General features: G+C 45.3%; 1 protein-coding gene across 4 annotated transcripts in view; it reads left to right on the top strand.

Moving 5' to 3' along the window:
- The window catches only part of UBA6 (ubiquitin like modifier activating enzyme 6), a 118,575-nt gene that overhangs the window by 71,678 nt on the left and 33,176 nt on the right, over positions 1-13,721 (top strand). For all 4 annotated transcript variants that reach the window (XM_048511712.1, XM_048511713.1, XM_048511715.1 and 1 more), the window contains 7 exons: positions 491-571; positions 3,649-3,726; positions 4,915-5,096; positions 8,000-8,105; positions 9,063-9,152; positions 9,282-9,362; positions 12,752-12,880. In XM_048511712.1, the coding sequence (XP_048367669.1) occupies positions 491-571; positions 3,649-3,726; positions 4,915-5,096; positions 8,000-8,105; positions 9,063-9,152; positions 9,282-9,362; positions 12,752-12,880 (747 nt within the window). The remainder of the gene's footprint in view (positions 1-490; positions 572-3,648; positions 3,727-4,914; positions 5,097-7,999; positions 8,106-9,062; positions 9,153-9,281; positions 9,363-12,751; positions 12,881-13,721) is intronic.

Below are 13,721 nucleotides of genomic sequence, written 5' to 3'. Positions count from 1 at the left end.
GCATGTTGCCCTCTCCTGGGTAGCCAAGGCTACCCTGACCAATCTCAGAAGCTAAGCAGGGCCAACCCTGGTGAGTAGTTGGATGGGGACTACCAAGGGAGGCAGGCAACGGCAAACCAGCTATGAATGTTTCTTGCCTCGAAAATCTTGTCGGCTGTAACTTGATGGCAAAAAAGTTGTGTGAATAGTTATTGATGTATTTAGTGCGCCACTCGTTAGCCTCTGATGCTGGAGGTAGCTGTCATTTCCTGCATAGGATGCCTTCTATCTTTTTATCATTCATACCTTGCAAAGTGGTCTAACATTTTTAACCAATGGAAATGATTTGTTGTTATGGCAGTTCATTGGAAACTCATCCATTCAGACTTTTATGAGAAATGTATATGTGCATTCTGCTGAGACTTGTCAGACAAAAATGCAGGATTACACGTTTAATTGTGCAGGGAGTGGATTTTATAATAAAATCTGCAATTTCACTTTAATTTTGTAGGTTGGTTGTGGTGCAATAGGCTGTGAAATGTTAAAAAATTTTGCACTCCTTGGTGTTGGCACCGGCCGGGAACGTGGCACGGTATGTTTTATGCTCCATATTGATTTTTTATTCCTTTGCTTGTTTGTTCTGCTGTGACTTTAGTGAAGGCATTTCTGATGCGTCTCTTATGTCAAGTGGAACCTGAATAGGGAATCCCACCCTGCTAATTTTTCTGTTAAGTCTGGCAAAGCTTGTATTAACTGAAGACATTTTTAGTCTGCCTTTTCTCCATGGAGCACTTAAGACCGCTGACAATAACTAAAAACAAATGAGCAAATTTAGCCTCACTTGAAAAGGAATGAAGCACCTGATATTGTTAGAAAAGGCACAGCAGGGGTGCCCAGCACAGCTCTCCTCCTCCTCCTTATGGGCATCGTGGCACCTGCCAACATCTTTCCTGGCCCCTGCCAAATGCTTGTAAAAAAAAGTGGATGAGGCTACCTGGGGCTTTTATCCCAGCAGAGCTTTTGATTGGTGATACAGATTAAAAGACATCCTTTTAAACAGAGCTCCTGCTGGAAGTGTTGAAAACTTGCTATACATAATTTTGCTCCCTGACATTTTGAGGTTGTGTCCATTTCAGCCAGTATTCTGCAACTGTGCCCACTCCCGTGTGTCAGAATTCCAAAGGTGCCTGCAGGCTTTAAAAGGTTGTGGGCCCCTGTGCTAAACAAATGCCACTTGAACAACCTTGCACTGTCTCCTAATAGAGAAGAGTGCCTTCTGCATTCAGCAAGACTGTTCCAACATGTGGGGGCCACTGCTGAGACGGACAGGGTGGTGGAAAATTTAACAAGCCTGTGAGAGGGGATAGGTGAAAGGCCCTCAGCAGGCCTTTGAAGCTGCTGCACGAGGTTGTGTTGGCAAAGAGTGGTCCTCTGCTAGTGCTACAAGTTGTTGGCTGGGGGATCCTTCTGGGCCAGCTGACTGGACTAGGTATTTGGTGGGCCCTGTGTTCTGCTTCTAGTTCTGCTTAATTTTATTTATTTATTTATTTATTTATTTATTTATTTATTTATTTATTTATCTATTTATTTATGTTATATACCTACAACCCCCCCCCCCCCCCAATGGCTCTGGGCGGTGCAAAACATAATAACAATTACAAATATAAATAAAATAGGCTCCATTCACCATAAATTAAAACCCCATTAAAATACAGCGATACAAAATTAATGGCGTCCAACATTAAAACCCTCGTAAAAACCTTCCCAAGAAGGGGAACAGTGGGCCCCATAGATGTTAAGGGACCCAAGATGTAAAGGAGAACAAGGACAAGAAGAGGGGGCGCACATCAGCGGCCGGCCCCCCCAAAGGCCACGTGGAACAACTCAGTCTTACAGGCCCTGCGGAACTCACCAAGATCCTGCAGGGCCCGGACAGCTGGAGGAAGAGTGTTCCACCAGGCAGGGGCCAGGGCTGCAAAGGCCCTGGCCCGAGTGGAGGCCAGCCACATCATCAAGGGGAGGGACAGCGTTTAATCATCTGAGGGGAGAGACAGCGTTTGCCTCCATGGCATTGAGCATTCTGTCCCCCACACATTTCATCCTCTGTGTGGATGAGGTAGTCATTCTGGGCTTTTAAAGCAAACATCAGTGTATAGGTGACACTTCTGATTCGAGCCTAGGAAGAGAGCTTTGACGTTCAAAAGCTTACACTCTGAAAATCCAACATGGCTGCCTTCTGAAATGCTTTCTCCTTCACCTCAGTCAGGCCAAGCAGAGGACATTCTGACCCAGCATTCGTGGGTCCCCAACTCTGAGGAGCTTGTGGGCCATTCTGGCTTTTTAAAGTAGGTGGCAGTGAGGTGCAGATTACCACAAAATCTGCATCATGGCCTGTCACAGAGAGTTGGAGGGACCCTTTTATGGCAGACTTACTGGTTCTGAGCTTCCTGTGGTCATAAAGGCGGGTCCTCCAGGGGTCCTCTGAAGCCCTTTCCATTCCAGTGAGGTGGCTCTTTGTTTTGGGGAACAGAAACTTTGGGGAAGAAGGATGTGGGCACCAGGGAATACATTGTCGTGGAGCCCATGGGCACACCATCAGGGATCACTGTTAGTGAGAAGTTTACCAGCCAGATTGCTCATCAATAATTAAAGTCTTCTGATAGCTGCACTGCCTGCCTGTGTGTTGACCTCTGAGCCCCGTTCAAACTGCTAGTTTATTACTTTTCAAGTCCTGCTGCCTACTTCTGTCCATACCTGTCTGTTAGTTAAGATCTTCATTGCTGTTCCCTTTCCCTTTATTAAGGGCAGTGAAGTGAGCAGTTTTGATTGCCACCTTGATTATGGGATGCTCTTATCTGTCTGCTTTCATCTTTCAGCTCAGGCATATTGAGTTACCCAGGCATTTTCTTGTCCCTTTCTGCTTGGATGACAGTGGGTCGTATTCCACCAGTCCCCTTTGCTAAATAGGGTCTTTTCAAGATATTATTTTTTAAAAATAAACAGTTGAGAGCTGTATAGTTTCCAATTTTTGAAGACTTCCAGGAGTTAGGGTTTTTTGATCCATGCATGTAGTTGCCACCAACATGCATTAGCAAGTTTGATACCCGCACAGATCAGCTGGTTAAGTCCTCCAAACCGCCTTTTGCATCACAATTTATTATGTGTAAAGTAAGTCTGAATATATGTCATTGCTTAGTTTTGATTGGAAAGGATTGTGTTTCCAAAAGGGACTTCAGCATGGGTCATCTGTTGAATTAATTATTTATTTATTTATTTATTTATTTATTTATTTATTTATTTATTTATTTATTTATTTATTTATTTATTTATTGTTTAGATTTGTAGACCGCCCTAATCCCCAAGGGGCTCTGGGCGGTGTACAACAGCATCAACATATATCCAGTTTATAACAAAATAAACAATTATTACATGTACTAAAATCCATTAAAACCATTAAAACATTATAGTGTTTCATTTTGAGTCATATTTTGGGCAAGATGACTACTGTGGTTTAGAGAAGATGGATGAATATATGTCCACTATTAGATCTAAGCACCATGCTGTGGGTTTGCTGTGGGTTCCATTGGAGCTCAGTCTGACTTTAAAAGTTTGACAGATTGAGTTATTTTTAGACTTCCAATATCTTGCTATTTGTCTGACTTACTTTAGGTTACAGTTACAGACCCGGACTTAATAGAAAAATCCAACCTAAACAGGCAGTTTCTTTTCCGGCCACATCACATAGAGGTAGGTCATAGTAATATGGATTATGTATGAGAACATAAACAAGTTGATGTATGTTGATTTTTAAAAACTTAGTGAAATGAACTCTTAAAGAGCTATTTTAGTATTCATGAGAAATTTCTCCATCAGGTATGCTGTTCATTTGTTTCCATTTTTTCAAAGCGTGCTTGGCTTCAGTCCTGTGTCCAACCATGTTGGGTCTCTTTTGGGAAGGGTGGGGCAGAGCTGGGAAGGGCACCTGTGGAGCGGCTGCCAGTCAGAGAGGGGGCTGTACTGAACTGGATTGGACGGTTGATCTGACTGACGGCACAAGGAAGCATATGAGTGAATTCTGAGTTTTCAGTAAGCGTTTTATTTTAATAAATGTTTGCATGAGTGGCAGTTTAGAATCACAGGCCATTTAGTCCAATCCCCTACCCAATATAGGACCCCTGACAAGTGTTTGTCCAGCCACTGCTTGAAGACTGCCAGTGAGGGGGAGCTCACCACCTGCTGGACAACTGATTCCACTACCAAACTACTCCCGTAAAAATTTGTTCCTAATATCCAGCTGGTATCTTTTCACCCACAATTTAAGGCCATTAATTGCGAGTCCTATCCCCTGCTGCCAACAGGAACATTTCCCTGCCCTCCTCAGTACTTCAAGAGAGCCATCGTGTCCTCCCTCCTCCTCCTCCTCCTCTGTAGACAGAGCATTTCCAGGTCCCTCAGCTTTTCCTTGTAGGGCAGGGCCGTCAGGCTGCTGATCATCTTGGTAAATTAACGAAGCCGTTGTGAGCACAGTTATGATGAAAGAAGTCCACTCAGCTTACTTCCAAGTAAACGTGCCTAGGATTGCTCTATGACTCTTACGGAGAATTATATAGAAAGCAACCCTTGTAATAGCAACTGCTAAGTAAGCTGAAAAAGGAAGGTAAGAATTTTAAGTTGCCTTTCAACTTTCCAGTGTGAAAGAACTTGTCACTGTAAAACAAAACATTTTACGCTGTATCTTTTCTAACAGTAAAGTTTGTACTGGTGCATGTTCTTTTTGCATAAGGTATATGGTACAGTTCATATCCCCATTCACTGAAGCGTTTATATTTGTGTACAGCCCCCCCCCCCCCCCCCCCCCCCGGTTAGTTTTTTGGTATGCCATAGTCTCCTTTCCAACATTCATTAACCAAAATGCAAATGTTTTAATTTCTGTAGAAGCCCAAAAGTTGTACCGCAGCAGCAGCAACAGCACGCATTAATGGTCAGATGAAGATAGAGCCACATCTTAACAAAGTGTGCCCTGCTACTGAGAATATATACAGTGATGACTTCTACATCAAACAAGATGTGGTAGTTACTGCTCTAGACAATGTGGAAGCACGGAGATATGTTGACAGGTTGGTGCATAATCGGAGGAGGGTTCTAAGAATCACAAATATGTAGAGTTTCATTTGCTCATTTCCTGTCCTGGCGTGGTAGAGGTATAATGCTGGATTGCCACAAAATAGGGAATTGTACAATATAACTATCTTGGCTAAAGAGCTAGAGAATTAAGCAGTCAAGTGATACCCAACACTAGAATGTCTGATTAAAAAAACGAGAAATCATGATAGAATCATAGAGTTGGAAGAGACCCCAAGGGCCATCAAGTCCAACCCACTGCCATGCATATGTTCATCCAGCCTCTGTTTAAAAATATCAAAAGAAGGTAATGAATTCCACTGTCCTGACAGTAAGAAAGTTTTTCCTAATCTCTTTTTCTGTACCTTGAATCCATTACTCCATGTTCTGGTCTCTGAGGCAGCAGAAAACAAGCTTGCTCCCTTTTCGGCATGGCATCCCTTCAAATATTTAAACATAGTGTCCAGGGATGGGCTGCATGCCCAGCCCCAACAGAGATGACAAACCGCCCAGAAACCCCAGGGGACTTACCAATGGCCCCAGCGTCCTCGAGGCAAGCCAGCAGGGCTCAGGAGGGAATGGGGTAGACCCAGGGGCTGACAGGGCAACCGGGCCCACAACCAACCGCAGGGGCCCGGGGACAGGCAGCACCGGTGAGGACGGAGCAGGCAGTGTCACTCCCTGTCACAGCGCCTTGGAGGCAACTGAGGCTGGCGCAGGTGTGACCGTGCCAGACAGATGCCCGGGCAGAAGATGGAACCGGCTGGAGAGAAGAAGCCGGTGCGCTGGTCGACTGAGGAGAAGGCTGCAGCCTCTCCCCTGATCCAGGGGCAAGCAGGAAGCCGGCCAGTACCAGGCCAGGGCAGGCCTGAAGGACGGCCCGTGGGGGGAGCATCGATTGGGAATGGGGGCTGTGTGGAATGAGGAGAGACAAGGGAGGGGATAGAAGGAGGAAGGAGGCCTTCGAAGGGGGTGGGTGTATGAAGGTTGGAGAGGAGCAGAGGCAAAGGAAGGGAAGAAAAGAGGCAGGGCAGCAGAGACAGAGGAAAGTTGGGCGAAATGATGGAACCGGCTGGAGAGAAGAAGGATTGAGGGAAAGGTGAGAACATTGGGAAACTCGGAAGAGTGGCGAGGAGGGCCTAGCAATAGGGCCAGTCATCCCTGGTTCCACTCTGTAGCTCAGAAGGCTTGCTACTGCCAGTCACTCCCCAGAGACTAGGGGAGACTAGGCCAAGCCGGACAGTGCTCGGGAAGGGCAAGGAGGGTTGGCACAAACCCCTTCAGAAGGGGTCGGGAAGCAAGAGCGCCACACACAGCTATCGTGTCCCCCCTTAACCTTTGCTTCTCTGGATTAAACATCCCCAGCTCCCTAAGCCTCTCTTCATAGGATTCCATGGATTCCAGATCTTTGCTCGTTTTGGTTGCCCTCCTCTGGACACGTCCCAGCTGGACTCGGTCGAGGCATCTCACGCTGGTCTTTCTCTTTTCCTGCTGCCTTCGCATTTCCCAGCTTTTTGTCTTTTCCACGGGCTCTTGTCTTATTATGATGTGATCAAAGTGCTATAACCTGTTCAGTCATTTTAGCTTCTAGGGAGAGCCAGCATGGTTTAGTGGTTAATAGTTGCAGACTCCAATCTGGAGAATGGGGCTTGATTCCCCACTCTTCACATGTGTGGCGGACTCTAATCTGGTGAACTAGATTTGTTTCCCACTCCTAAACATAAAGTCTGCTGGGTAACCTTGGGACAGTCACAGTTCTCTTCAGACTGTCCCAGCCCCATTTACCCCATAAGGTGTCTGTTGTGGGGCAGGGAAGGGAAGTGCTTGAAAGCTGCTTCCTCTCCTCTTGTAAGAATTACCACCATGGAGCAGCAGTGGCGTAGGAGGTTAAGAGCTCGTGTATCTAATCTGGAGGAACCGGGTCTGATTCCCAGCTCTGCCGCCTGAGCTGTGGAGGCTTCTCTGGGGAATTCAGATTAGCCTGTACCCTCCCACACACGCCAGCTGGGTGACCTTGGGCTAGTCACAGCTTCTCGGAGCTCTCTCAGCCCCACCTCACAGGGTGTTTGTTGTGAGGGGGGAAGGGCAAGGAGATTGTAAGCCCCTTTGAGTCTCCTGTAGGAGAGAATCCAAAATAAAAAAAATATATTGTATGTGAAGCTATTTGACTACAAAAAACTGTTAGTGTAAATTCTTTTATTTATTTTATATTGGATCCAGTATGTAAAGTTTACTTGTTCCCGTATGTTCAGTTCTCATTAAAGTTGATGTGTACATTATTCAGTGCTTTCTCCAGTATTCCACTGCAGTTCTAAGCTGAGCAGTTGTTGCCATCTTGCTTATCTGTATACCTGTTTTTATTCATATCTGACAAAACTGGTCTACACATCATTCTCTCCCCTCCTCCACTTGATCCTGATAACAATAATCTTATGAGATAGGTTTAGCTGAGATTGTGACAAGCCCAAGGCCACCCATGGCTAAGAAAGGGACTCAAACTTGGTCATCCCATATCCCAGTCTGAAGCTCTAACTATTACATCAACTCACAGCCCATGAATCTAATAGGTTGCAAAACAGGGGTGGGGGTGGGGGTGCTGAATTCACTTCTATAATGGAACGGGTATGTATTAGACATTAGACATTTACTTTTTAAATTTATTTTATTTATTGGTTGAACTTATATACCGCCCTCCCCCGAAGGGCTTTTGTTCCCTAACTCTGGATATGTGAGGCCACTTTGGTTTAATTTTAGGGTTCCTTTGTTTTAAAGTTGTTATGTTCAACAGAAGGCAATATGATGGCTTGTCTGTCTCCTAACCTGTCTTGGAGCCTGCCCAATATCTACTGCATCTCCTTCCGTTGGTGCTCATAACATTTTTCTTTCTCTCTTTATGTAGTCGCTGTGTAGCAAACCTCTGTCCGCTCTTAGATTCAGGAACCATGGGAACTAAAGGGCATACCGAAATTATTGTGCCTCAGCTGACAGAATCCTACAACAGTCATGTAAGTGCTTGAGTTGTGAGAACAAAAGAACTGGGAACAGTAATCCCAAACTCTTCCTTGATCACCATCTGAACTACAGAACTTCAGTGTCTGTCAAACCAATTCTGTTCCTTGGCCATTTTGTAGCTACCTTGACTGGGCTTCAAAGACCAACTTTAAGGGTAACCAGTGAGTTGGTCATCCCAATGGGATCTCTCCCCCCACCCCCCTACTTTTTTCGTTGTTTACCTTTGAATGAAGGATTCCCCTCCCCTCATATCACAAACTGCTTTCCAGTTTCCAGAGGGCCTTGACCCTTGGCAGAGCGTGAGCAGCACTTCTGTTCCAGAAAGGCAAGGCGGGAGTCCTCTAGGCTCACAGAACTGGCTGCAGAGTTTTTGCATCCCAGCCACAATGATTATGTGTGTAAACACTCACAGTCATCTGATTCAGCTCTCTGTTAGATGAATGCTGCTGGTTTGATCCATCCAGAAGTAAATGACAGAGGATGAGATCTGGTAGGTGGCCTTGTCTTGGAACAGAAGATGTTTAGTGCTTCATTTCATAGTTAGGGTTTTTGTTTGGAAGCCAAAATTGGAGCTGATGTCTTTTCCTGTGCTCAGTAGAAGATTGTAGTTTTTAAAAAACCACGTCACTGGGAAAAAGACATTCCAGCTGAGGTTATTATGACAACGAACTTTTGCCATATTAGTAGTTGCATAAACATTGTAACAAGATGATTTGTATGTTCTTATAAATATTGTCTTAAATCATATCTCATTGGAAATAACCTTATGAAAATAAATATATTTCTGTAAATAAAAATAGCCCTCTGCAAATATGCTGTACTAAGTAGCTGTTGAAAAATGGAACAGAAGAAAATCAGTCTGTTGAAAGAGATAAGATGAAAAGTAGGAAGCCCTTTACAAAGACAAGAGATATGATTAGCTGCTTCTTTTTTCTCTTTCCTCCATGTAGCGAGATCCACCGGAAGAAGAAATCCCATTTTGTACTTTGAAGTCTTTCCCAGCTGCCACTGAACACACTATACAGTGGGCAAGAGACAAGGTCAGTTGCTCTCACGCCTCGCTCCTGTTCATCGCGATGGGGGTTGTCTTGTAAAATGCATCTCTGGTGCAGGTAGGGGGCGGGTGAAGGAAGCAGTGGCCTTTCTCATCCCTTTTCTTTTTGTTTTAGTTTGAGAGTGCTTTTTCACACAAGCCTTCACTGTTTAACAAGTTTTGGCAAACCTATCAATCTGCAGAAGAGGTGTTGCAGGTAACTGATCCATATTTTGTATGAAGCTGCCATGTGGGTGTTTTTAATAAATCTGGCATACAATTGACAGTAATGATCAGCATCGTATCATCCTGTCTTTCCAGTTCTTTCAGTGGGCACAAAGGGATGAATTTGAATTGCTGTGAGAATTCCAGCTCAAATGAAAAGTCATCTCGCTTGCCGTGTCAGCAGAGCTGGTTGTAAATCTCTTCAAGGGCTGGAGCAAGTTTGTTTGCTGCTGCTCCAGAGACTAGGGCTGATTATGCACAATGTGTGAAAGTTCATCACAGCAAGGTTTCTTGTGTGGACCTGTTTCCTCAAGCCCCACTTTCACTTTCCATTCTCTCTGCGGCAAGCGAGACCACTTTTTAAATTTGCTGTGCTGCCAGTGAGCACAGATCATGCCCCCACTTACAGCCAGCCTTGCCTTCCCCTTCACCCCTCTTCCATGTGGCTACTACTTCAAGTAACAGAAAAGAAGCTCACTCACAGAACACCGACCTCCAATACGCTTGATATGTTGAGATATCAGTATAAAGAGAGCTTGGAATTAACAAGCCTCTCCTCCGGCAGCACCAGCAGCACCAAGTGTTGTGGGAGGGGAGGAAAGTGGGAGAGAATATCATTTCTAGGACATTCCTCTTCTTTTGCAGCCTGTGGTCCATTGCTTTGCCTCTTTCATTGCCGGGGGGTGGGGGGGGGATTACTTTTGGAACAGTAATATCAACATAAGTGAAGCTTAAAGGGCCAAACCAGCAGTCTTCACTATCAGGTATAATGAGGTCTGTGCCTTTAAGAATCACTTGATGGGGGGAGTTAAGAGAACCAGGCCTGGAGAGCTCTCTGCAGGAAAACTCGTGGGAAAGGAGAGGGAGCCTTCTTGCGTGAAAACAGAAACGTGAAGAGAGCCCTCTGCAAGCCCACTGCACAGAGAAGAGTCCTGAGGTAAACATTCCATGCGTAATGGGCCTAGGTTACAGAGTAATGGATTCAAACTATGAGAAAAGAGATTCTACCTAGACATTAGGAAGAATTTTCTGATGGTAAGGGCTGTTTGACTGTAGAAGATGCTGCCTCAGAGGATCATGGAGTGTCCTTCTTTGGAAGTTTTTAAGCAGAGGCTGGATAGTCATCTGTTGGGAGTTCTTTGATTGTGTGATTGTGCATGGCAGGGGGTTGGACTGAACCGTTCTTGTGGTCTTTTCTGATTCTGTTATTCACATCTAGGTTCTTGACTTGCATTCTCTTGTTGGCAGCAATACTCATGGTTGTGTGCTTGACTACAAGGGGAAATGTTTCTTTGAAATCTTCTCCAAATTTCTGAGAGTCTTCTTTTGCTACTAGTCTTTAAAGCACTGGATTTCTGCCTCTGCATCTTGCTTTATCCTGAAAACCCATTTGCATACCCCACAACGTTTTTGTCAGGAGATGGTTCTGTGAGTGTCTAGGTCTTGATTTTGAGTAGAGCCTTCAGCTTCCTTTGTGCCAATTATTTTCACTTTTCAGCTTTGTCTGCAGGTATCTTGGCTAGTTTCTCCCATGTTTTTGGCTTGTGCACTTCTAGTAACCTTGCAAGGTAGGACAGTCGCTTTGTAGATACACCTCTGGTTGAGTTGAGTGCCTCACCTCTGCTTCTTCCACTTGCTTCTCAGGGTCAGGTATCACAGATGGCATGCTAGATTTTGCTTAGTCCACCCGATCATATCTAAATCTGATTCCTTTTCCTTCAAGCAGTTCACATCAGGATACCGTCACTGGCTTCATCCCTCTGGATGTGGTGGTGTCTCCCTTTCATCGAAGCCGATAGCCCTGTGTGTGTAGACCCTCAATTCTGTAGCCTTTGCATTTAGCAGAGTAGCCCACCTTCTGAAGCTCTGTCATGTAGTTGTGGCCTTTGGGATGTAAGCATAAGCCTTGCAGCCCAGTGCTCTCAGGTGCTCTACACTTGGCTTTTACCCATATCAGAGTTCATATGGCGTGGCACTTGTGACCTTTGCAGGAGGCCTGTTCTGCATGTATGTATGTGGCGGCCTTCGCTGTTTCTCCCCAGAAGTAGTGGGGGGGGGGGGGGGGGGCATTCAGCATCCTCCTTACTACATCAAGAAGAGCTCTATTCTTCCTTTCTGCAACTCCGTTTTGCTGGGCAGAATAGACAGCAGTTGTATGGTGCTCAATGTCCTGTTCTCTCAGATACTGCTGGGTAGCTGTAACTGTGTACTTGGTGCCTTTTGTGTGTTTGCGAGACCTGGGGCCTTCTCCCAAACATTTTGTTCACAGTGTATTCCTTCAGCTTGATATTTTTGATTAGCACTTGGGTTGCTGAATAACATGAATACGCCCAAAAGTCTCTAAAATGAACTGGGGGCCTGTGTGGGTAGGGGTCCACAGATGTCACTGGGACTTTTCTGTAGAGGTTTTCTGGTTTTCCTCTTGCTCTGTTTGGGAAATCATGTTGTCCTTCAGTGGGACTGCATCATTCATACACAGTTTGGTCACGACTCCTACTGTCTGAGCAGGGCTGTAGAAAACAGGCTCCTTCCAGAACTACAGGGGCAGTCCTTCCCCTTTTCCCACCTCGGGGTGGGAAAAATGTGAATGACTTTGCCCCATTGAGGAAAAGACACCTTCATTGTAAGTTCCAACCTGTCTTTCTCTTTCAGAGGGACTGTGTCATTCACACACAGTTATATGCCTAGAGTTATGACCTAGGGTGGGAAACCCCAGTTAGCCATGATTCCATCCAAATATATATTGCTACCTCAAGAATCTGGAAAGACCACCTGCTGAAGGACTCTCCGCTCAAAAGCTTCTTCTGCTGACACCTTTCCATCAAGCCTGTGTTGCCGCATGAACGTTGAAAAGGATGACCAAGTGGTGGCCCAGCATATCTCTTCACCCGGAGCTCTGGTGGCAAAGGCTGCAGATGCTGCTGCTGCTGCTGCCGCTGCTGCCGCCGCCGCCGCCACTCTAGTGGAATGGACAGGGATGCTTCCAGGAGTGTGCAGACCTTGTGCCTCGTATGCCAGCTTTATGCAGAGAGTCTCCCACCGAGCTACGGACAATCTCGAGGCCTTTTTCCCCCTTTATTTTGTCTCCCATAAAGAACAAGCAGTGCATCTGTCTTCCTGAAAACTTCAGTTCTAGTCAAATAAAGCATTAATGCCCAAAGCACATCTAGGGTGTGCCATTCTTTTTTCCTTTTCATGGATAAGATGGGCGCAGAAGCCTTTGCCTGAATACAACACACATAGTCATTAGAAAAGTTGCATCTTTTGAAATTGGTGCTAGTGGCCAAACCTTGCTTCTCCCACCATCTATAGAATTGCTAGAAAATTGTGATGCATGAATCAAAAGTAATTTACCATTTTAACTTCTTTTTTTCATTGTAGAGAATAAAGTCTGGGGAGAGCTTGGAAGGTTCTTTTCAAGTGATCAAATGCCTCAGCAGAAGACCAAGAAACTGGCAGCAGTGTGTTGAATTAGCAAGATTAAAATTCGAGAAGTATTTTAATCACAAGGTGAGGATGTGAGATCAACCAGACTTAGAGTTCATTTGAGAACTGGGTTCTTTATTTAGTAACTTCACACAAACGTGGCTCTTCCTAGTTCTCTCAGCAAAAAGAGAACTGTATTTCTGTTTCTAGTTTAGTTAAGAATCTACAACTTCTTAAACATTTAGGTGAAGCAGTGCTGACCCTTTCACCTTGGCTTGCATTAGTATATCAATGGTTGAATGCCGGCTAATGCCGTGGCTGAAGAGTTTGTGTGGGTACTTGGGGAAGGGGAGGTGGTGTCCATCTTACCCACCACTGAACCTCTTGTGAATCCTTCACTGTGGGAAGAGGCTGGGGAACCTGGAGCTGCAGGTGGGAGGCAGCTGTCGTTCTTACTACAAGAATGGAGAAAGGTTAGAGGAAAAGAAAATCCAGATTTTTTTGCTGTCTGAGTTGCCCTTTGATGGTTCAATTTAACTTTCTGGGCAGAGTTCGTTGCCCAGTTGTTTGACTGTTGATGTCTGTTTTGTATTATCCTATGTTAATTTTCTTTTTATGGTTACCCTTGTGAAAAGTGACATGCATGTTAAATGAAATAAAGGCCGATGGCCCTCTTTTGCATCTATCTGAGAATGTAAAGGCCACGCTCAGAGTGTAAAGGATTCAATGGTGTTGATGAGAAGGGCAGCCGCCTGGCCTTGAGTACATTCCACAGCCCAGGCGATGGGCCAGCTTCTTCGGCGGAGACCTTATCTCTGCGAGGGAGATGAGACCTCCGTTCCCATGGGAATCCGGGAGGGGGGATGGGATGGACAGAGTTATAACCTGTGTTTCTGGCGGGAGATCTTATTCCTGCCACTGCGTG

Source organism: Sphaerodactylus townsendi, linkage group LG11, assembly GCF_021028975.2.
Source record: "Sphaerodactylus townsendi isolate TG3544 linkage group LG11, MPM_Stown_v2.3, whole genome shotgun sequence".
Taxonomy (NCBI): Eukaryota; Metazoa; Chordata; class Lepidosauria; order Squamata; family Sphaerodactylidae; genus Sphaerodactylus; species Sphaerodactylus townsendi.
The sequence above is the reverse complement of the archived record's forward strand: the minus strand, read 5'-3'. Positions and strand labels throughout refer to the sequence as shown.